This window comes from Bufo gargarizans, chromosome 1 (genome assembly GCF_014858855.1).
Source record: "Bufo gargarizans isolate SCDJY-AF-19 chromosome 1, ASM1485885v1, whole genome shotgun sequence".
Classification (NCBI taxonomy): domain Eukaryota; kingdom Metazoa; phylum Chordata; class Amphibia; order Anura; family Bufonidae; genus Bufo; species Bufo gargarizans.
This window is the reverse complement of record NC_058080.1, coordinates 719,751,409-719,776,768: the sequence shown is the minus strand read 5'-3', so window position 1 is coordinate 719,776,768 and position 25,360 is coordinate 719,751,409. Positions and strand designations below refer to the sequence as shown.

The 25,360-nt window shown below is 43.7% G+C and overlaps 1 protein-coding gene across 1 annotated transcript; it reads left to right on the top strand.

The window, feature by feature from the left end:
* Nucleotides 1-903: 903 nt before the first annotated feature.
* Nucleotides 904-23,830, top strand: ZNF532 (zinc finger protein 532). The gene is made up of 9 exons (XM_044283450.1): nt 904-991; nt 5,981-8,322; nt 11,016-11,197; nt 11,482-11,658; nt 14,351-14,513; nt 15,291-15,575; nt 20,709-20,821; nt 21,979-22,126; nt 23,256-23,830. The coding sequence occupies exons 1-9, from the start codon at nt 904-906 to the stop codon at nt 23,748-23,750; spliced, it is 3,993 nt and encodes a 1,330-aa protein (XP_044139385.1). The 3' UTR covers nt 23,751-23,830.
* Nucleotides 23,831-25,360: the final 1,530 nt, after the last annotated feature.

Here is a 25,360-nt window from a genome sequence, read left to right as displayed (position 1 = left end):
CCGGCATCTCCTTCTGTCGTCATTTTAGCTGTGTGCAGCAACAGGACCTGTGGTGACGTCACTCCGGTCATCACATGATCCATCACCATGGTAAAAGATCATGTGATGACCGGAGTGACGTCACCACAGGTCCTGTTGCTGCACACAGCTAAGATGAAGACAGAAGGAGATGTCGGGCTTCGCGATCAAGTGGATTAAGGTGAGTTAAATTTGTATTTAATTTTTAACCCCTCCAGCGCTATTTTACTATGCATTCTGTATTCAGAATGCTATTATTTTCCCTTACAATCTACAGATACACCGATCCCAAGCTTGAACTTCTGTGAAGAAGATCGGGTTTGGGTACCAAACATGCGTGATTTTTCTCACGCGAGGGCAAAACGCATTACAATGTTTTGCACTTGCGCAGAAAAATCGTGCATGTTCCCGCAACGCCCGTGTGAAAGAGGCCTAAGAGTGACGCCTGTCATCTGCATGTCATACTGACTCACAGTATTATTTCACTACCACAGCAGACTCCCTATGCGTGTTACAGCAAGGCACAATGTTCTACACCACTATAAAGGCTCTCGGCAGCCAGGAAATAGCTGTTTTTTTATGAAATTTGCCGCAAATATATTCAGATCGAACCACATTTTTTCAAAAAAATTCGGTGGACCGGCTCATCTCTAATTATAAGTTTCCTTAATGGACCAAAGGAAAAGATAAGCTCATGGCAAGAACTGCAAGATAAATATCAGCTTTTATTAAACCAGTGGCTGCAATACCTACAACTTACCTCCCTTTTGTAACTCTCAGGTGAGATCACTGGGGGAGAAGGATAATCTGGCCCACTTTGAGAATTGAATAGGTGAAGATGGAAAAGCCAAGTCCCTATTGGTACTATACAGGAAGATCTGCAACATGCAATATGCGGGTTTAGAGAGATCAGTATTTAAACCCTGGGAAAAGGAATTCGGAGACTCTTCTCTGACACTTAAGATGAGAGAAGGTATGGATAAGATAAGGACAGCGATAAATAATGAACAGTGGCGTGAGACTCCGTTCCGAATTCTTCATAAAGCTACATACGCTTTTGATTTATCCTATAGGAACGCACCAGCGCATTATTTGAGACAATGTTCCAACTGTGAGCAACCAAGAGCAAATCTGCTTCATGGTTTATGGGGATGTCCCAAGCTACAGCCTTACTGAACACAGGTCTGTGATTATGTCACTAAGGTCTGGAAGGTGGGATTTGGGCAAACCCATCAGCAATGTATTTTTCATTACTTACCCCGTAACCAGGAGGCAGAACCCCAGGGTATTATAACGACCCTAAGAGCCCACACATTGCCCTATTGGGGGCAAAGAAGTGCATTCTGAGAAAGTGGTTACAACTTCAAATTCCAATAATAGAGGAGATGATGGGGACACTGAAGAGAGTGATTTTTATGAATAGGTTGGAAACTGTAAGAAATAAGAAAAAGGCCACGATTAAGTTCCTAAAAAAATGGCGATCATTTATTGAAACATCTCTCACAGAGTATGAGATTCAGGAAGTATTACAACCCTTTACGGGTTCCTCAAAAAACAGGCCAATCGCTTGGGCAGACTACTGGCTTGACTGGGGTAGGGGGTGACAGGAATTCACAGTGCGGGAAATGGGTTTTAAGGGGGAGAGAGTTATATTTGTGTTTTTTGCTAAATAAAAAGAGGGATATAAAAATGGATCAGGACACCAGGTTGGTCCACGTTATCTATATTGGAAACTAATAACGTGCATAGTTCATTTGTGACTTCAGATATAGTACTAGCCTAAGATGATATCTGATGATATTTTGTATCAGTGTTTTCCTTTCTGAAAAAAGGAGTTTGTACATTTCTCCTGATCTGAATAAAAGTTTGAATTAATAAAAAATTAAATAAAAAAATATAACAGGAGCATTCTTTTTTTTAAATGATTCCAATTGAAATTTCTGTTGAACTGATCTAACAGTGAAAAATTTATATTTGCTTGTGGTAAAACCAAACATCTCATTGAAGTAATTCTTACAGGTAAAGAATATTTTTCTTTTGTTTGCAGTGCAAAATGAAGGGTGTGCGATGCACCGGGTCACCGGCCATCCTGCAGGCTGCAGGACCCCACTGATAGAGGCCCATGCTGTCCGTCAGGCAGGATGCATTAAATCCACCAAGGCGTGCAGGAGGACAGCAATAAGTAAACTCCAGTAAGTAGCCAGAGCTCTTTACGTGTCATGTTTCCGTCGCATTAAATGGGTTCTATACCTTTTTCTCCCTCACCGATTAGATGCTGACGACCTATCCAAAGGATCAGGGCCAGGACGAGGTAGTTCGGCACATTAGGCAGAGCAGGCAAATTGCATCGCCCAACACTCCCAAATCAATTCAGAGTGACCCTACTTACTAAAAAAAGGTAAAAACATGGGCAGATCCAGTGACTTACAGGTGATGTCTCCATGGATTTTAGTTGTTCATCACTTCCCTTTTCTTCTCCACTTGGTCCAGACCATCACAGGCAAAGTCTTTGGTCAGTTGTGTGCGGCCCCTAATACTCCCAGACTGTTCTGATTAGTAATAGTGCCCCCAATAGTGATAATACTCCTCAAAGTGCCCCATTAGTGCAAGTATATAATGCCCCTTATTAGTGCCAGTACATAATGCCCCCCCCTAGTATCAGTATCTAATGCTCTTCTGTCTCCTTCACCTTTTAGTGCAAATATGCCAAAACAACAACACTTACTTCACTCTGTTCCCCTGCTGCTATCTGCGCTGCAGGCCACAGACCTCCTCCAATCTGTGGCCTGTGTTGCCATGTCCTGGCGCACGTGGTCCACATGACATCCCTGCTCCCCCGCAGTGACCTCTTGCGCTGCTGTACTCCCTCATAGGCTTCAGGCCTAGTGGTCTGAAGCCTATGAAGCTGATAGCAGCCATGATGGCGCCCCTATCACGGGAAGCAAGGTGGCGACCTAATGCTCACCCGGGCCCTGCAAAGGCTACATCATCAGTAAGAAAAAGGTATAGAACCCTTTTAAACCTTATAATATGTATTTTCATCTCTAAAATCATGGTCTTATTGCTTCTGTGCATCAGATAGAAAACAATGGGTAACTTTTGCAAATAGCCTTGCTTAAAAATCTACTGTTTTATATTGACAGCTCCTGTCCAGACCTCTCTGTTTCTATGGTTACAGACTACAAACAAACCCTGTGTAGTCTGATCCTCTGTCAATCCATGTGACACTTCTTCTAGTGTCTGTAGCTGAGCAGGAAGTGGGAATGGATGACCGGGTATTATACGGATGGCCTGGCCTGCCAGAGCACAACTGGCTCATGCTTGGCTACATACAGAAAAGCTGGGTTAAAGTTAAAGGGGTGTTCCAGCCAAATAAAAAAAAAACACTGGCCATGGATACAAAGTTTGTCAATTAATAACAAAGCTTATACCCACCAATCGCTTTTACCCAGGTCCCAAACTCCACTTTCTGAACCTGTCCTGACGCGGCAGCAGATGGCTGGTTATGCTGCTCAGCCAATCACTGTCTCCAGTGATGACCCGCCCCAGCCAGTAATTGGCTGAGCAGCATTCCCAGCCATCTCCAGCCTTGTCATGACGTCCACAGGAAGTGGAGGGCAGTGGCGACTTGCTGGAGGATTGTTGAGGTGATGCTGGAATACCCCTTTAAATGCCTCCATCATAGCTCTTACAGGAGTGTCACCTAGCTTTTCCAGAGTCATTTTATTTCTGTGCACATATCCTATTCAGGAGTCTGGGAAAGCTGGGTTATAGCACCAATGACCTCCAGTATTGTTTTTTACAGGAGCGCCATCTTGTTTTTCCAGATCCCTAAAAAGAGCAATTATTTATGTAGTGATATACTTAGGGGCATTGATTCCAGATTTGCCATTCAGGAGTCTGGGAAAGCTGAGTGATGATAATTCCTACTGGCTGCCATATTCACAGTCACCCAGTAACCAGCACAGGAAAGTGCCTTCAGACGCAGGAGGAAATATCACATAGTAAACACTTTATGCAAAAATCAAAAAATCAAAAATCAAAAGTCTTCACTCTGCATCTGCACAAGAATGCTCTTGCACTACCCTGGGGGAGGGGATACAGATGTGTAATCAGTTTGGTATTTCGGAGAAGTAGAGCGGATCCTGGCAGACTGTCTGGCCTCCTTCCTGTGCAGGAGGGGTGGGGGATGGGGCTCTACCTTGCCGTGAGTGTCTGCGTATTCCAAATCAATTCCACCTTAAACATGAGAAAATACAAAATATTCTACTATGCTGGTTGCATATCTCTCTCGGAAAGCTGGATGAAAGGCGGTATGGCTGTTATATAATACAGTCCCCTGCTGGCTTTTCCAGACTCCTGAAAGGCAAGTCCAAAAAAGGACCAAAAAAAACCTGACACATCTCTATTATATTGTTGCCCAGCTAAATGGTTAAATAAGCAGACGGTTCTTCATGTGCTGACTTCCCTTGCTTTTGTCAGCCAAACTAAACAAGCAGAGTAAAGCATGGTGGAGATAACACTTCAACTGTGAATATTTTCCAGGAAGCCCCTAAGCTCCCTCCAGTGGCAGCCTGCTGGCTGCCAGAATTGTGATGTGTAATTGTATAGCACTGCAGTACACAACACGGGGCCTACCATGTCAGAGAAGCTGGGTTTGGTAATGCAGGCAGCAATCAAGTGAATAGGGTGGAGTTGCCTTGTCTCGTATAGGGCTGCAGCTATCAACTATTTTTGTAATCGAGTATTCTATCGATTTAATCCAACGATTAATCAAGTACTCTAATAACAAAAAACTAATTAAAAGAACGTTTTTCTTTATAAAAACTCATCAGCGCCCTTCCACCGTGCCACCTAGTGCCACCAGCTTGCCCCCCTCAGTGCCACCAGCTTGTCCACCAGCCACCTTCTCCCCCCTCCTAGCCATGTCCCCAGCGCCAGTACTTACCTTTCCTGCAGAGGCGCAGCTCCACAGCTCCTCATCGTCTTCTCCGTCCTGATGTCACACAGTGTCAGGTCATAGTGCGCGCTTACGTGCACTATGACCTGACGATGTGTTAGGATACAGTACAGTGCGGTGAGGGCCGGCTGATGACCACGGAGTGGTGAGTAATAGCAAGCGCTTCACTCCCGCTCCATGGTCACATGACGCAAACGAATCCTCGATACAAAATATTTGCATCAAGGATTTTTTTGTGTCGAATTACCCGATTTTAATCGAGTAATCATTTCAGACCTAGTCTCTGCTGATCGGTGGGGGGAAGGAAGCCCAATTGATCATGCATTAATGGCTTATCTTAGAGATAAACCTTCAGTGTTATACTTTGGAAAATGTCTTGACGTTATTTGCATAGTTAAAGGGGTTTTCGGGGTGTTTTAATATTGATAACCTATCCTCAGGACAGGTCATCAATATCTAATCAGTGGGGTCCGACACCACTGCCTTTCAGCTGTTTGAGTAGGCGCGGCCTCCTCAGAGCTTACTAAGCACAGCGCCGTTCATTGGATGTGCTTGGTATTGCAGCTCAGCCCATTCACTTGAATGGGACTGAACTTGTACATAGGGAATGTTAATGATGAATGTGACATCACAGGCCTAGGAAGGGTCTGCAGCACTCACTGGAGCTCCACAGCCTCTTCACACAGCTGATTTGGAGGGGTGCCCATCTGATATTGATGACCATCAATAACAAGATCGTGGTATGGGTTGGGATCTTGGAGATCAGACTCCTACAGTCACGAAGAAATGTTGTATCCCAGTTATAGTCCATCACTATATGAGATAGGAACCAGATAGGAATACGTCTTTAAGATCAATGATGGTTTTGATTATGTGTAAAAAGACCTTTCCAGTATTCCTCTTGCTTTCAGCAAATATAAATGGTCATTTTATTACAACCAGAGGCTGGGACTCTGCCCAGTTAATTGTTTTCATTGACTTCCTCTTCATTTTGTATGACAGGATTGAATGAACACAAACGTGTGATCATGGGAGATATGAAGACTCCGGACTTTGATGACCTTCTTGCAGCCTTTGACATTCCTGACATGGTAGATCCGAAAGCAGCTATTGAGTCTGGACATGACGAGCACACTAATCATATTAAGCAAAGTGCCCAAGGAGATGACGAAGCTCACATCGCATCCTCTTCTGACGTTGGCGTAAGTGTTATAGTTAAGAACGTAAGGACCATTGAATCTTCAGAAGCTTCCGAGAAGGACTCTCATCACTCCACAGGTAATGGCCTGCACAATGGCTTTATTACTATCTCAAATATTGAACGTTTCAACAAGGAAGGCCTGAAATCCCTCAAAGAAAAAGCAATGGTGTCTGGACATGTTCAAAAAGACTCAGTTTTCAACCAGTTTAGTCCTATTTCCAGCGCTGAAGAATTTGATGACGATGAAAAAATTGAAGTCGACGACCCCCCCGATCGTATTGACCTAACCACGGATTTTAGCTCTAACATTTTAAGCGCGTCTGTTTCTCAGCACCCTTATGAGCGAGATAAGATGGTGGAACACTTGATTAAATCTGTAAATGCCATTCCCAGCAACGGTAGAAAAAGCAAAGAATGCCAAAAAGACTTTGAGACGGCGGCTCTAAATGCCTATGACATGAAAGTGAAAAAGGATGAAAAACTGAAAGACTGTGTCCAGAGGGTGCTGGATGGAAAAGTGCAATCTGAGAAAGGGGAAGTCAATGGGGAAAGCCTATCACAGTTGAAGTTAAAGTCTTCTGCAAAACTTTCTTCATGCATTGCTGCGATTGCTGCCCTCAGCGCTAAGAAGACAACCTATGATCCAAAGGATATGCAGTTCAATGCTGAAGAATCGTCTCGGGTGCCAAAAGAAATGAGCGATAGTCCATCGTCAAATGTCAAGTGTCCTGATGCTCAGTTGACTGTCCAAAGCCTCATTGATGGTGCAAAGAAGACCCCTGTGAAACCAAACGATAGCCCGAGGAGTGTCTCCAGTGAGAACAGTAGCAAAGATTCACCATCCTCTGGTGGGTCAACTCCAGCTATCCCTAAAGTAAGAATAAAGACCATTAAGACATCATCTGGTGAAATCAAGAGGACTGTTACTAGGGTGTTGCCAGACTTTGAACCAGAAGGGACCAAACAGCCTTCTGATCGGTCACCTTCAATGGTAGCTTCACCAGTTTTGTCATCCCCTACGTCTGCTGCCGCTGTGCTTTCTTCTCCATCAAGAGCGTCCGTGCAAACAAGTCCTGCCACCAACCCTGCTTCTTCTATAGATGCTCCTTCAAAACAGGTCACAATTAAACCCGTGGCCACAGCCTTTCTGCCGGTATCTGCGGTAAAAACGTCAGGCTCTCAAGTAATAAACTTGAAATTTAGTAACAATACTACAGTAAAAGCAACAGTCATCTCTGCTGCATCGGTCCAAAGTGCAAGCAATGCTATAATTAAGGCCGCCAATGCCATTCAACAGCAGACGGTGGTGGTTCCAGCTTCGAGTCTTGCCAATGCCAAATTTGTGCCAAAGACGGTACATTTTGCCAACCTCAACCTTTTGCCTCAAGGTTCCCAATCTACTACAGAACTTCGCCAAGTGTTGACTAAGCCTCAGCAGCAAATCAAGCAAACACTTGTGCCCACCACAGTGGTGACACCAACCAGAAAGGTTTCCAGAGTCCAAGTGGTGGCTTCCTCGCAAAGTTCTGTGGTGGAAGCCTTTAATAAAGTATTGAGCAGTATTAACCCGGTTCCTGTATATGTTCCCAATCTCAGTCCACCAACCAATGCGGGAATTAGCCTGCCGACACGTGGATATAAGTGTTTAGAATGTGGAGATGCTTTTGCCTTGGAAAAGAGCCTTCTACTACATTATGATCGTCGGAGTGTACGCATCGAAGTCACCTGCAACCATTGCAAAAAAACTTTAGTTTTTTATAATAAATGCAGTCTTCTTTCACATGCACGTGGACATAAAGAAAAAGGAGTGGTCATGCAGTGTTCACACCTTATCCTAAAGCCGGTCCCAGTCGATCAGATGATCTCCTCACCCCAGAATAGTGTTTCCACTTCAATGACGCCAGCTCCTCGACAAAGCCCTGCTGCAGTGGTGGCACATACAGTAGCAAAGGTGGCGGCTGGAGCTTCCAGCCCAGTGATATCGGCTCCCATCAGTGCCCAGGTCAGGCCCGCTATGCCTTTAGATGAAGATTCATCCAAGTTGGGCCGGCATAGTCTGAAGTGTTTGGAATGCAATGAAGCTTTTCCAGATGAAACTTCCCTAGCAACGCACTTTCAGCAAATGGTGGACTCAAGTGGGCAAGTACGTACCATGTATACTAATGTATACTCCTGTCGTTATTTCATTTTACATTGCTTCCCATAGGACACCAGTGATGAGCCGGTTTGACCATTGTAGAAAGGAAATGTATTTGTGCGTCAGATGATGCTTTATTTTCAGCTGCCATTTTTTATGGGGAGGAGCTTAGTTGTCACTTTGACAGGGAAGGCATCATCTGAGGTTGACATGTAGAAGAGCAACAGCTTAGGCAGATGCTTAGGAGGACATAATTTTAGGAAGAAGCTTAGGAGGGCAACATCTGAGGCAGGCGCTTGGGAGGGCGTCATGTGACGTAGACGCTTAGGAGGGCAACATCTGAGGCAGGCGCTTGGGAGGGCATCATGTGAAGTAGATGCTTAGAAGGGCGTTATGTGAGGTAGGCGTTTAGGAGGGCATCATCTGAAGCAGGCACTTGGGAGGGCATCATGTGAGGCAGGCTATATTAGTGTCATATAATCCTCTTATATACACATTGGTCAACAATAACTAGAAAGTTAAGTATTTTATACTCCAGAAGAAAAAAAAACTGGATTATTAATCAGGAAGATTATTATTATTATTATTATTATTATTATTATTATTATATGACACATGACCTCTGTGTCTGAGGTCAGCATGGCTGACATAGTTTTGTCCAGAAGTATTTCCCAGAAGGATATACTGAGGACTTTTTAAATCAGGCATACCCAAACTGCGGCCCTCCAGCTGTTGTAAAACTACAACTCCCAAAATGCCCTGCTGTAGGCTGAGACCTGTAGGCTGTTCGGGCATGCTGGGAGTTGTAGTTTTGCAACAGCTGGAGGGCCGCAGTTTGAGGATGCCCGTTTTAAATGAACAGAACTGCATGCCTGCCCTCTGATAACGACTTAAAGGGGTTGTCTCATCTCAGACAACGGGGGCATATTGCTAGGATATGCCCCCATTGTCTGATAGGTGCAGGGCTGGGACCCGCACCTATATCGGGAACGGAACCCCGCAAGGTGGTGGCTGGAGGACTCTGGTCTGGCCACCACCAAGCGCTCTCCCCATAGTAATGAATTGAAGCGCATGACCGGCCCCTGCTCCCATTCACTTCTATGGACCCGACGGAAATAGCTGAGCCAGTGCTCGGCTATTTTCAGCAGCCCCATAGAAAATGAATGGGATGGGGGGGGGGGGGGGGCGGCAGCGCATGCGCAGTACGCTCTCCACCACTTTCAGGGCTCCGTTCTCAACATAGGTGCGGACCCACACCTATAAGACAATGGGGGCATATCCTAGCGATTTGTTCCCATCGTCTGTGATGAGACAACCCCTTTAAATCTATAGCAGTCGCCTGTTTCCTTGTTGGTGCAGCATGTAATAAAATTATTAATGCATCTCCACAAACAAATATATAGAGTATCAGAGAACCGACCCTGGGTTTATATAATCCTGGAAAGTAATAAATTATTCAGTAACACACATTCAATAGCTATGAGGAAGCTACAGCCCTACAATATTAAAATAGATATGAATGGGAATTGCACCACCTGCTGGCCACAAGCGATAGTACAGTTACATTCATTTGAATTGCAACTGGTAATGGGCAGTGCACCTGTATCAGACATTATCAGGACAGCATTTTGGCCTCTAGAAAGATGCAAATGAGAATGCTTCTATTCAATGACAGCAAAAAAGATCTAAAAAATGGCAGTGAATTGACATGTAAACAATCTTTAAAAAATGCTGAACTTTTCACGTTACAATGATTTTAACAATTACGCCGGATGACAAGAACTAGGGAAGTAATAAGGGTGTAGCGTAAATTCTTCCCTTGTAACCACAATATTAAAGGGGTTATCCAGGACCAAACTGTAGGAAAAGGTTTACACCTACCTTTCCGAACTTGAGTGGGTTGACCTCCAGGGCCAGGGGTGCTCCACCAATAAGGCCAGGTGAGGCGATCCGAACGCCTCAGGCAGCACCAGGAAGGGGGAAGAGGGGGGAAACAGAAGGGCCATGGGCATTGAGCGCTTTCATTGTGGCAAAGGGGTTAGGTTAAGAAATTGGCATGGGTGGAGGGCGCCGTTTCAGTTTTCGCCTCAGGCAGCAGAATGGGTAGGTGCACCCCTGTCCAGGACTCCCAGACATGTTAGACTTTTCTTCTGAAGATCCAGCTTCCACAGACGACACGTCCTTTACCAGGTTTCCAGCCTGGGCTATTGACGAGACGTCACTTGAAGTTCCACTGTGAACGGGGTCAGAACTACACCTGTCCCTGGTGCATGCCCAAACTTCTGAATCAACCCAACTAGGTTTTTAGATGCCTCCTGTCAAGGGGGTGTTTCCCTACGTGGCCTGACACTGTCATCTCTGATTAGACAGTTTGAGTATGCAAGGACACACCCTCTAGTGGTAACACCCATTGCAGTTTATTCATAAATTTTCAGGAAGAAAAACGGAGGAACGGCACAGCTTCGAGGTGTAAGAAAAAGATGCTCCAGGATTGTTCTTTCATGAAGATTGCAAGTGTTTTCTAAAACAGACACGTCAGGACGGAGAACTGACCGGTCCTGAATAGAAGCATGTGATGACCCCCTTAGGATTTTTTTAAATAAAAACACAAAATATATGTGAAATAAAATCTGAGTAACAGGTCGGTTTCTGGTGGTGGATTCCCCATAATGGCGATTCCTTGGGGTTTTGTCTTGCAGAAGACGTGTAGCGTCTGTATGATGCTGCTACCGAACCAGTGCAGCTTTGCATGTCATCAGCGCGTCCATCAACACAAGTCCCCCTTCACCTGCCCCGAGTGTGGCGCCATCTGTAGGTCGGCACATTTCCAGAATCACATCACCAAGAACTGCCTGCACTACACCCGCAGGATCGGCTTCCGGTAAGTCTACCGTTGTTTCTAGAAAATGTAGCGGGAGAACATCATCTTTCCATTGTAGATAATGGGGGTGGGGGTGCTTCTATGATGGCCTTATTTTGTTTAGATTACCTGTACTCTGGATAGATCATCAGTATCTGATCGGTGGACCCCCGCCTATCACATGACATATCTAGATGAAAGGTTATCAGTAGAAAAGTCTTAGAAAATCCTTTTAGTAAAAAAAAAAAATAAAAGCATACATAGAGATTTTATACATTTTTTTTTTTTTTTTTTTTACTTTTCAGGTGCATTCATTGCAATGTGGTGTATTCCGAAATCGCTGCTCTGAAGTGTCACATTCAAGGCTCCCATTGTGAAGTGTTCTACAAATGTCCTATCTGTCCGATGGCATTTAAATCTGCCCCCAGCACCCACACTCACGCGTACACCCAGCACCCAGGGGTGAAGATTGGAGAACCCAAGTATGTATTGTGCATCTTTTATCTTTTTTTTTTCTCTCTGACGTATTCATGGGTATTGATGTAGCAGAGCTGAATTTGGCATGCAACTTATTCTTTTGGTTACTTGGGTTCACCTGCACAGGTACATTTTTATACGCCCATGAGTCGGGACCCCCCCCCCCCCCCCATGTACAGTATGAGCCAAATTGGAGGGTCGCCGACGAAGGGGGCTTCTGTGGTAGTATGGCAGGTGTGTGGCCTGCAGCATGCTTCTGAAGATGAGCCAAATTGATCAGTGACCCCTGGGCTGATTTCCGTTGACAAGTCGAGTCAACCAGTGAACGGTTATATGATGGGAAACAGGTGCGGTTCCCCCAGTTTTCCCTACTGCCCCCTGCTCTTTATACTATAGCATCTACACATCCCAGTTCTAAGGTTCTAGATAGTTATTGGCTTAATGCTCATTCAGTCAACCGCTATTTCCCCCCATACACATGCATGCTCAGTTCGGCAGATTGAGGGACAAAAGCTGCTGCCAACCCTATTGATGGCGGTTTATATCGCCGAGCACAAAAGGATCAGGCATTAGATGTGTATTGGCCAAACCGATCCACTTCTCCTCCGGTGCAACAGCTTACTTCACTCTCGCCGATCGGAACACATGCATGCTCAGACAAGCTGAGCGTGCATGTGTATGGGGGTTGTCGGGGGAGATAGTCTGGTATCTCGTGAGTATAGCCAGCTTAGGGGGGCTCATTAGTGAAAACATTACATTTAGTTTGATATTCAGATCACAGAAAATATCAAGCAGCTAAAATCATAGGAAAAGTTTTTTTGTAAGTTTCATTATTTGTCCGCCACGACCGCCGAGCGACAGCGAGTTTTTGGTATTCTTAAGGTGAAATTTAGTGATTTCCCCACCTAATTAGAATACCCCGTGGCATTTACCCAGGCTGCAGACATCAGGGTCGGGAGGACTTTGTAGACTTTCCCGCCGCTTGATCATTGTGTTCCTAAAGCCAGGTTATATGAGGGGCTGTGGGGGAGGCCTCACCCGTCATTAATTATTTCTCTCTCCTTTATAAAAAATGCAAAACTTTTAAGAAAATGGGAAGGAACACAAGTCAATTTAATAAGAAAAAGCATATTGCTTACCGTAAGAGGTGAAAACACTGTTCTGCTTTTAACAGGCATGTAAAATAGGTATCGATTCGGCGTTTCGCTGTAATTACAATATTTTTACAACCTCAGTCGCGCTTGAGTTCACCGGGAAATGGAGGAACTTTGCAGCTTTACTAGGCAAACTATTTTTAAAGGGGTCTTCTAGTTTAAAGAGGTTGTAAAGGGATACATTCAATACAGTCGTGACAAGTTATCCCTTATTCACAGGATAAAGGAATAACTATTAGATCGGCAGGGGTCCTACCACTGGTTACAAGAATGGAGACCCTGTACCCATTGGGGACCCCTGAACGAATGGAGCAGCAGGTCAGGGATGCGCATTGCTGCTCCATTCATCTCCATAGGAGTTCCGGAAATAGCTGTCTGTCTCTGAAAATCCAGTAGAAATGAATGGAGCAGCAGTATGGATGCTCAGCCTCCATTCATTTTAGGGGGCCCCGAGGGGGTCTCCATTCTCATGATCAGCGAGGGTTCCAGAGGCTGAACCTGCACCGATCTAATAGTTATGCCCTGTCTTGCGGATAGGACATAACTTGTAACAAGGGACTTTTAATATTTAATTGAGGGAAGGGGGGGTCCAAACTACAGCACCTCTGTTGATCAGTTGAATTGAGCTGGAGCAACAAAGCTACTTCGTTTATCTGATTGGGGGAATGGGTGTGCTGTAATCAGACCTCAGATTAAATATTGATGGCTTATTTTAACAATTTGCAAAAATCTGATTAATAGGGCAGTCAGATAGAGAAAGAACTAACTTAAGTATTGCTAATAGGCTTTGGCTTTTTCTCAAACCTTGATTTTTCTGCACTCTATACTAGGCCCCATAACAGCTGCATGACATCCAGCCTCCATTCCTCAGACTTTTTACTGACCCATGTATTCCCAGTATGGCAAAAATCTGATTAATAAATGATGAGGAATAGAGAGAGACCTAGCTTGAGTATTGCTAATAAGCTTTAACTTTTTTCTCAAACCTTTATTTTTCTGCACTCTATACTGGGCCCCATAACAGCTGCATGACATCCAGCCTCCATTCCTCAGACCTTTTACTGACCCATATATTCCCAATATGGCAAAAATCTGATTTAATAGGGCAGCGAAGGATCGAGAAAGACCTGGCTTGAGTATTGCTAATAGGCTTTTTCTCAAACCTTCATTTTTCTGCAATCTATACTGGGCCCCATAACAGCTGCATGACATCCAGCCTCCATTCCTCAGACCTTTTACTGACCCATGTATTCCCAGTATGGCAAAAATCTGATTAATAAAACAATGAGTTTTGCTTGAGTATTGCTAATAAGCTTTGACCTTTTTCTCAAACCTTAATTTTTCTGCAATCTTAAATGGGCCCCATAACAGCTGCATGACATCCAGCCTCAATTCCTCAGACCTTTTACCGACCCACATATTCCCAATATGGCAAAAATCTGATTAATAAGGCAGTGAGGGATAGAGAAAGGCCTGACTTGAGAATTGCTAGCTGTAGAGGATGTCTGTACTGATTTAGAAAGTTCTTTCTGTTTTTTTCCAGAATTATTTACAAATGTTCCATGTGTGACACCGTATTCACGATGCAGCCGCTGCTCTATCGTCACTTTGACCAGCATCTCGAGCACCAGAAAGTGTCCGTATTTAAGTGTCCGGACTGCTCCCTCCTGTATGCACAGAAGCAGCTTATGATGGATCACATCAAGGTATGAAAAAGGCCAAAGAACTACATATTAATTTCAGATGCTGACGCAAAGATGTCAGCCATTAGGCTGCCCATACAGAACACTGTCTCTCAACTTTCTACTAATCCCAAATGGCATAATAAGATTTGCTTTCCTAGGATCTTTTACTGCTTGGCCTGTGTCAGTTCTTTCTGCACGTCTGGCATTCTGTTTATGATAAGAAAGTTCTGATATATATGTATCAATACCACCACGTTCAGTGACTATGAATTACATTGATAGATCTCTCTGCTTTTGACAAGGTCTGTCTGTCACCTGCAGCCCACGGTTGACATTTCTGTGGTCTGGTCCAAACACATCGGCTGCTTAGCAAATGTTGGGGTGAAATAATGATTAATTAGGAAGTCTGACGAAAACCTGAATTAAAATAATTACAATGAAAACTGTTCAGACACATGTAGGTATGCCATAAATGTCTATGGTGGAAAAACTCTTTACGCTACATCCAAATTTAGAAAAATCGAATTAATAAAGCAGCCGTAAATGGAAAAGGGCATGACTTGACTACTTCCAAAGTTTTGTTCCTTTCCTTTGCTGTCGGCACAGTTCAAGTCCAGGTTTGTATGACAGTCTGGTTGTTGAGGATACACTCCCTACATGGTCTTTTCGACGGGGATGTCACCAGTGCATTTCTAGCCACCAGCCTGCCCATAAGTGGAGGATTCCCACTGTTATATGAATCAATAGCTTGTTTGCTTCACTCCTGAACTTCTAAACCTGGTTTCATTCTCCTTGTAGTCCATGCATGGGACATTGAAGAGCATAGAGGGTCCCCCAAAACTCGTTTCCAATTTACCTCTGAGCACCAAGCCTACCACCCAGAACTCCAAAAGCGCCAGCAAGGAAGAAACCAAGCCTGTCAATGGAACCGAGAAACCTGAAAAAAAAGCCGTCATCACAGAGAAGAAGACAAACCAGTTGGTCAAGAAGAGTGGAAACCCAGGCTGGACCTGCTGGGAGTGTGAGCAGCTATTCAACCAGAGAGACGTCTATATATTACACATGAGGAAGGAGCATGGGAAGGTAAGATCGTCCTCACCAGTTAACAGCATGAGCTGCTGATGTAATGCCCACATATCCTGAGCACTGGAGATGTATGTGATATAGTAGTGCCTATAGACATGTCTATGGGAGTTGTAGTTACACAACTGGAAGTTGAGGACCCCTGATCCCTCCAGGGATATTCCGGCCACTCTCCAGGCTCTCCTCATTGCTGTACAAATCTCCTCAGGATAAAAGGATATATCCTGCACTCTCAGGAAGAGCCAACACATTTCCAAGGTGCCCCACATACTCGCCTCTTCCTTTTCCTGCGCTTCCCTCCACTCCTGGGTGCACAATTACTTGCTATTGTCTCGCCTCACTTGAGTGAAGTACAGAAACGGGCAAAGCTGAGAAGCTGAACATCTAGTCTGAACGTTGCAAAGGCAAAGTTTTGGAGTCTAGTTTGGTACTGTAAATGGGAGAGGGTCTGGTCTGAGGTCGGTTAACAGTGGGGTCTGGTTTAAACTGTGTATAAATCGCTGGCCTATGGTCTATATACAGGGAGTCTGTTAACAGTTGGTTCTCGTCTGGGGTCAGTGTACAGGGGGTCTGCTGACAGTGTGGATTGGCTATGGTCTAAAGTCTGCATAAATGGCTGATCTGGGGTCTGTATACAGGGGGTCTGTTAACAGTGCTGTCTGGCCTGGAGTCTGTATACAGGAGTCTATAAGGCAAAAGATATTGTCAGGGGGCACACCAAATGGAAGCCTCAGAGTGCAAGGCGCGGTATTAATATAGAACTATATAAAGTGAGAAAAAGCAAAACCGCATACAAAGGCTGCACATCTTGATATTAAAATCTAAAATTCATTTAGAAACACAAAGCAAAAATTAAAAACATTGTATACAATTACAACATTGTGTTAGGACCAACAATATGTCCAACACACATACCTATAATCACCAAGTCCTAAATAGGGACACATATAAGCCGCCAAAAGAGTACAAAATCATGATATGGAATAAATATGACATCAAAATAGTGTAAATACTCATCAAATGTAGAAATAGGCAGGCATGGTGTAAAGGTATAACGCCCTACGCGTATCTCCATATCAACAGCTTTCTCAGGGGTCTCTGGGAAAGCTTATGTGTGTCCCTATTTGGCAGCTTATATGTGTCCTTATTTAGGACTTGGCCATTATAGGTATGTGTGTTGGACGTAATATCGGTCCTAACACAATGTATACAGGGGTCTGTTAACAGTGCCGTCTTGCCTGGGTAATGTAACAGTTGGTTCTGATCTGGGGTCTGTATACAGGGGTCTGTTAACTGTGTAATCTGGCCTGGGTAATATAATAAGGGGTTCTTGTCTGAGGTCTGTTTACAGGGGGTCTGGTCTGGGGTATGTAATGGGGGGTTCTGATCTGAGGTCTGTATACAGGGGATCTATTACCAGTGGCATCTGGTCGAATGTCTGTAGAAATAACTGGTCAGGGGTTTATATATAGGGGTCTGGACTGGGATCTTTATACAGGGTGTCTGTGAAAAGTTGGTTCTGGTCTGGGGTCTGCATACAGGAGGTCTATTACCAGTGGTGTCTGTATAAATGGCTGGTCTGGGGTATGTATTTGGGGATCCTGTTAGCAGTGGGTCTAGTCTAATGTCATCGCGCCCTGTAACTTGACGTCATTTCAGGAGTGACGAGGAGAGCGAGGGATGGCATGAAGGAAATCTCCGGACAGTACCAGTGGACTGGAGATGCAGAACAGAATACAGTGGACAGTATGGATTGTCCCTGCTTCTGGCCCTCAATCATTTCCTAACCTGTCATGACATATGGGAGGGAAGAGTTCCCCTTTAATGCTTCTCTTTAGTAGATTATAATGATTAATTGTATTGTATAGCTTTGATCTGTGCCCCCCTCACCAGTCTGTGCCCTAGATGAAGAAGAATACAGAGCAACCTGTCAAAGCCGTATTCCTGAATATGACAGACTACACCCCCCCCCCCCCCTATAGTGTTCTTTCTGTGCATTCCCGACTCCTTAATCTTTTATGGAGAATAAAAGACTCTCCTTAACTTCTGTAATGTCCTCAGATGTCACAGTGCATAGTATTCTGCTTTGTGTAAGAATATGTGATAACTGGGTCCCTATCACCAAAATCGTCTCCTTGTAGAACAAACTTTTCTATGTATTCCCTATTAGGACACATGAAGTTAAATACAGGGGACCCTTCTGTTAAATCAGTGCTGCTGCAAACAACGACAGAGAGGAGAACGCTGGGGCTATGCATTTCTATCAAACCTGGGTGACTCTGTGACTGTGCTGCTCCACCGGATGGGTGATAACTGTTGGATCATTCTTAAGAATTGAACGGTCTCCGAATCCCCTTTCTGAATAGAGCGGTAGTGTGCATGTCAGGCCACCGATCCATTCACTTATATGGGACTGACATCGACAGCACTCTCAAAAAACAGAGAAGAAATAAAGAGAGAAAAATGTCTGCGTGCTTCTCATGGTAGGAAGGTCCATGGGACAAGATAGTGTATAGAAGTTCTTTTATTAGGATGTCAGAACGCGTTTCGGAGCCGAACATGCTCCTTCTTCAGGTCACATCCAAGATTTTGGATGTGATCTAAAGGAGCCTGTTCGGCTCCGAAATGCGTTATCTGACGTCCTAATAAAAGAACTTCTATACACTCTATCTTGTCCCACAGACCTTCCTACCACGAGAAGCACACTGAACTTTTTCTCTCTTTTTGTTCTTCTCCGTTACTCAAGTTTCAAGTCAGCCCGCACTTGTGACTGGACGCGCAGCAAGCCCATGGGATTATCATCTTCCTTCTGCTCTTCAAAGTGGTGTGCCTTCTGCACAACCTGTTGATGTACCGTAAGCCGCTCTGCACCAACTCCGCACCTCCTGCATTATGGAGCGCTCTCCCTCCTCTTTCTTCATCGACGGCACTCTGTCAGTCGAAAAGTGATGGCATATCCTGGCAATCTAGCATTACTTTTTAAGATGGGATTACCCACTTAGAGAGGTCGTCCAGCTGTTTGGATTTTTTTTTTTATAAACCCCAGTCTATAGTATTCGTTTGCAAAAATTGCACACTCACCTGCTCCCTACCGCTCCATTAGCTCCCTGGTTCCCTTCAGTGGTCTTCTGGTCCCTGTTCTGTAAACTTCCTGCGCGGATGGGGGTCACATGTGCTGCTGCAGCCAATGACTGGGCTTACTGGTGAAGTGTCCCCAGACAGCATGTGTCCTAGCACTGAGAAGCAGCTTGGGGACACTGAGGCCAGTTATTGGCTGCATCGGTGCACGTGACCCAATCCGTGCAGGAAGTTTACAAGATGGAAACTAGAAGACCAGTGAAGCGAGCCAAGGAGCCAGAATGGAGCAGGTAACTATGATTTTGGGGTTGACAGTTAAAAAAAATAATAATAAAGTCCAAAAAGCTCAACGACCCCTTTAAGGAATTGCTATTTTTTTTTTTTTGCAAGTCCTTGATTTAATCCAATAGATTTTCCAAAAGTAAATGTTAAAGTTAAAACAAATTAAATTAAATGTTATAGTTAAAAGGAATTTCATTTAAAAATGTTACTTTTTTCGGAAAGGTTGGCTGTATTTGATTTGGAATTGGTGGTGTTAATGAGCAAACAAGCAGAAATAAATTTGCCTTGAAAAAAAAAAAAAGGATTTACATGTTGCCCCGCGAGTTTCGAGCTTTCACGCGGGATTGAACAGCTGCATCGCTAAAGTGCTTCTTAATCTTTTATGAAATACTTTATTCCCTCTCTAAAAGCTGAGAGAAAGTCAATGTAGATCTAACCGGCGGCGGGTAAGCGAGAGAGGGGAGAGATGAGCCCGTTGTCGAGCTACAAAGCAGAGTCTCCAATTGCGTCTTCTAAGTCTCCGGTTGTACAGGGTAACTTCAATCGGAGGCTCGCAGCTTGCAAGGAAAGTACAGCCATGATTCTGTTTCTAGTCCTGAACACAGGAAAGCAGCGTGATACTCAGAGGGGGGCGGTTGGTTTATAGGCTATAAAGGAGCCTGTGGGAAGACGGTAGAGTCTGACCTACATCTTACCAGGCCAGACAGGAACGGAATTAATGAGATGCATCATGTATCATCTAAAGTTGCCAATTCTCCATTGCAGAACCCCCTACCAGGGCTTAAACATGGAAACAGGGCTTAGGTAGAAAAAAAATCAGACAGTTCAGCTGAGGACAGAAGCCATTAAGTGAAGAAAAGTGGAACCATGTGTGTAAAATTTCCACATTCTCTTCTTTCAGCTTTAATATGTGTCTTCATTCGATGTAGATATATTCAGGTTCAGGGAAGCTTCAGCGCCCCAATGGAAAAACTGTCCCCACGTCTTCCAATGACATCAAATGAACTTGTCTAATCGACACAGAGTATGGAAACTATACACTAAAACAGGAGTCAACAACCTCCAACACTTCAGCACTTGTGAACCTATAACTCCCAGCATGCTCTATTCACACTTGCAGGGGTTCTAAGAACAGCCAAGCAAGTGTGCATGCTGGGAGTTGTAGGTTCACAACAGCTGGAGTGCCGGAGGTTGATGTCTCCTGCTCTAGAGCATATAGATACCCTCCAAAATTCAAAAATAGTCAATGTAAAGTGTTACCGTGCCTCAGATGACCTCATTTAGTGCCTGCCACAAATGCCTGCATATAGTGCCTACTACAGATGTCCTGATCCAGTGTGTCTCACCAATGTCCACATACATTGTCTGCCACAGATGCCGCCATATGGCTCCTGCCACTGTATGCCACAAATGCACTCCATAGAAGGGCAGATTTGGCACTTCTGGGGTTCCAAGAACAGTTTTGTCTGGGGGTCGCTATAACACCACTAAAGCTCCACAATGCCTCTAAGCCCCATTTTCGGACTAGTCTGGGCACTTTTGCTACTGCATAACAGCTAGGAAGTGCCCGCGGGCCCCTGTACAGCTGAACCATACTTAAAGATGGTATGCACTAACCTCTGGGGCCCAAGCATTTGCTTGGTTTGCAAAGTGGTAAAGTAGACCACTGCTCCGATAGGGTGACGGTCACCGATGGCCCCCTCTTGTGGCATCTTTTTGGCTTCTGCTTTTACGGTTCTGACCAGTCTCTTTTGCTGTCTTTCTCTTGCACAGCACATGAAGAAACACCCGTGTCGGCAGTGTGACAAGTCCTTCAGTTCATCTCACAGTCTGTGTCGACACAACCGCATCAAACACAAGGGCATCCGCAAAGTTTACACCTGCCCGTGAGTATCGTGCCACTGGCTTCCAAGTGACTCATCTTATTGTGGTGACCACATGGAGATGAAATAAGCCTTTTAGGATATTACTTGTATATGTGATATCTCTCTGTACAGTATTTAAGCCACATGGAAAATCTGCCTTAATAGGTTGACTGCATGTGACAGGGGCATAACAAGTAATCATCGGGCCCCTTACAGAATTTGTATGGAACACTACTCCCATCAGCTGTGGCTTAATGCATAAATACAGAAACTCTCATGTATATCAATGCACCTGCACATATATATATATATATATATATATATATATATATATATATATATATATAATATAGAAATCTCCTGCTGTCCCTCACCTGATCATAGAGCTACATGATACAATTCTTGTAAATAAAATTGAGGATCGGCACTCCAATTTCAGAATCACTCCGAGAATCAATTTATTTAAGCGGAGTACATAATAATTCATATAAATAACAACATAAAAGAATCCACGGGAAAAACTTAAGCTAAAAATCAATAAAAGTCGATAGAGCACAACAATAAAAAGTCTACAAGTATAAATAGAAACGACAATAATGCAATAGATTCCAGAAAGTCCATCCAATTTACACAGTATCCAAGGTGTATTCTGCGCAGCATAAATCCATATTCAAGTGGGTATATAATATGTCTTAAAATGTCTCTTTATGCAACACTGAGTGGTATCTCTCGCATTAGAATGTTATCACAATGATATCAGCTGATGTTACCTATTATTTTCAGATTATATTATTTAATCTCCAGTAAGTTTAGGAATATGAAGATCACTTAATATGCATTGGGGATCATTCCCATGTGTTGCCCCATGTTGGTTATCATAACATGTCCATTCAGATGTTAGTGATCAATATCAAACTTAACAGTTATGCTGGAGTTAGCTATATTAGTTGTATTTGTTGCCTCCTCTCTATATAAGCGCAGATAAGTTAGTTCGATATTCCTACTCACAGTTCTTGCTGCTTGCAGCCACCACTAGAGGGAGCTCACTGCAGACTTGTACAACTCCAATTAGAGTCAATAGCTATCATTAACATTAAAATGATGAAAAAGCACAGTCCTACGTATAAACGGACCTGTCTTTATTGTTGGGTGACCTAAGTGCATGTTTCTCCACATAGGCACTGTCCAGATTCCAAGCGGGTTTTCACTAAACGCCTAATGCTAGAAAAACATATCCAGCTCATGCATGGAATGCAAGAACCTGAAGGGAAAGTTGGAGGAGAAATAAAGACTGAGGAGATGTCGGAAGTCGAAGAAGACCCACAGGTAGGATTTACAAAAGCATACTTGATATCGCACAGCAATGATCTGCACAGACGCTGGATCAGCAGGGGATACGCAGCACCTGTAGAAGTCTTCTGTTCACAGCTACATCAAAAGCATTACATTCTTCTGTTAGAAACTGAGAAACAGGGTGCAGGCCAAAGATGGGTCTGTGGCATGATGGACACCCACCAAGCCTGACGGATTCCATGGACTATAATGGGATCTATCAGGTTTCTAACATGGTGTCCATTATATTACTGAACAAAATAGTGCAGCATGTTGTATTATTTAGTCTGGCATTTTTAACAGAATCTGTGACTCACATGTGAACAAAGCCTTAGACACCTAGAAAAGTGGAGGTAACCTTATTAATATATGCATGGTACATGCGAAATCCAATATGTAACACTTGCACCTTCCTTCTTCTTTCCCTTTTTTCCCTTCCTTTTATTTTACCTCACTCCTATCTTTTACATACATTTTTCCTTTTCCTTCAGTCCTTCCTTCCTTTCTTCCTTCATTCCCTTTTAACTTTTTTTCCATTCCTTTCTTCCTCCTTTCTCCCCCATACTTCCTTCCTTTTCTTTCTCTCCCTTTTACCTTCTTTCCATTTATTTTCCTTCACACCTTTCTTTTCTTTCCATTTTTCCATTTCCTCCTTCCACTTATGTTCCTTTGCTCCTTTCTGTTCTTTCCTTCCATTTCCTTCTTTCCTTTGATGTATGTCCAGTTGTTCCTTTTTTCCCTTCCTTCCATATATTTTTCTTAACATCTTTTTTTGATTCTTTTCCCTTTCGTCCTTTGATATATTTTCAGTCACTCCTTTATTTTCCTTTCTTCCTTTTTCCGTCACTACCTTTTTAAACTCCCTTTTCCTTCACTCCTTTCTTCATTTTTCTCCCTTCCTTTCCTTTTTTCCCTGTACTCCTTTTTCTTTTCATTCCTCCTTTTCTCGCCCTTCTTGCTTTCCTTTCCCTCACTTCCTTTACCTGTCTTGCCTTTCCTTTCTTTCCTCACCTCCTTTTGCTGAGTGTGAGTGATTATAATCTGTCTACAGCACTGCTGAATATATTCTCACCATATTTAATGGGAAACATTTTAAGCTTATATTGGTTGTTCCTTTCACTAGGAGCCTACCCCAAAACGGAAGTTGGAAGAACCAGTTTTGGAGTTCCGATCCTCAAGAGGCACCATTACTCAACCCCTGAAGAAACTCAAGATCAATGTCTTCAAGGTCCACAAGTGTGCAGTCTGTGGCTTCACCACTGAAAACCTACTCCAGTTCCATGAACACATCCCCCAACACAAGTCTGACGGCTCCTCTTACCAGTGCCAAGAATGCGGCCTGTGCTACACCTCCCACGTCTCCCTTTCGAGACACCTCTTCATCGTTCATAAGCTCAAGGAACCTCAAGCACCCTCCAAGCAGAATGGTTCAGGAGAGGACAGTCAACAGGAGAACAAACCAAGCATTGGGAACGAGGCAGCAGATAACGTGTCGTCAGACAAGACGTGTAAAGTCTGCTCTAAGACCTTTGAAACCGAAGCTGCATTAAACACCCACATGAGGACTCACGGGATGGCTTTTATCAAGTCTAAAAGAATGACCTCTACCGAGAAGTGACAGGATCACCACTCCAGGCTGACCATGGTGAACTTTCGGTGATCCAGGCTACAAGTTCTTAGGGTGTCACTTTAAAAAAAGGACCGAAAGACAGGAAAACAAAAATTTGTGGCAATATTTAGTTGTATGTTAATACCGTCACACCCCGCGACTAAGCAGTATTCCTGTAAAGCAGATGTAAATATCTAAGAGTTTTTGATACTCTGTGACTGTATCGATGTATTTTTTTTTTGTTTTTTTTTTATATATGTGATATCTCCTAGACGAGAAGGATATTTAACCCCTGCCAGTCTGCTTTCCATGATAGATGAATATTGGCAGTGTAACGGTAGTACAGGTATGTGCTGCCGAGGCTATTTCTGAATGCTTCAGAAAGAATATAGAACGGACGTATAGATATATACCAGGACTAGAGATACAGGGGAAAGTATATGGATAATCGCATCAACGGAAGACATGGCTGTAACCATAGTCAGACGGAGCTGTCACTTTTCCAGTGCAGCTTTGAACCAGTATAAATATCTCATCCAGTTAATGTGCTGCTCTTTGGTGCTTTGGGTCATATTTCTCTAATTTTAATACTATTCTGGATGTAGAGTTTTGTTAGCAAAATTTTGTTAAATTTAGCTGCAAATATCTTGGCACTTTCCAAAAAATGTCTGAAAGCGGTTGCAAAAAAATCTTTCCCCACCCCCGAAAGAAATGTATAAAAATAGTTCCAAAAATCTCGGCACCTGTCTTAAAAAACAACAACTTATTTCTACCCCACCTCCCCAAAAATTTATGAGAGCATTAAAAAATATATCAACGTACTGCTCCCCCCCCAAGAAAATGTATGAAAGAAGATGCAAAAATGTTGGTGCCCCTAAAAATTATATCGAAGTAGTTGCAGAAATCTTTCCTCGCCCCAAGGATTGCTTCTCTGTTATTCATAAAGGCGGTCAACCAAAAGTCCTGCATGCACTACTTATGTCTCTGCTCCAAAATCAATCTCTTCCTAAGGCTGAGTTCACATCAGCGTTCAGCCTTTCCGTTCTCCTGCTCCGTTATAGGAGCAGAAGAACAGAAAGGACAGATTCGGCACATAACTGAGCTGAACGAAGCCTACAGACCCCATAGACTATAATGGGGTCCGTTAGGTTTACGCTTAGAAGATGATTTTGGAGCGGAGACAAAAGTAGTGCATGCAGGACTTTTGTCTCTGCTCCAAAATCATCTTCTGAGTGTAAACCTATCAGACCCCATTATAGTCTATGGGGTCCATAGGCTCCGTTCGGCTCAGTTATCCTGCTCCTGTGACGGAGCAGGAGAACTGAAAGGCTCAACGCTGATGTGACCTCAGCCTAAAGCTAAAACCAGTTTAAATGTATTAGTTGCCCACAGCAGCCAATCAGATCACTGCTGTTTGTTTAACCTTATTATGACGTGTAATCTGATTGGTTGCTTTTGGAAAATGCATGATTTTCCTTTTTTTTTTTGGGGGGGGGGGGGACAGAGAGGGTGGTATTTGCTTTAAAAGGCCCCTCTCCTTTCCATGAAGTGCGGTTTCAGTAATACTGAATGGCGTATTCTATCATTTCCACCCAATTTCCTTCTAATAATCAATCCCT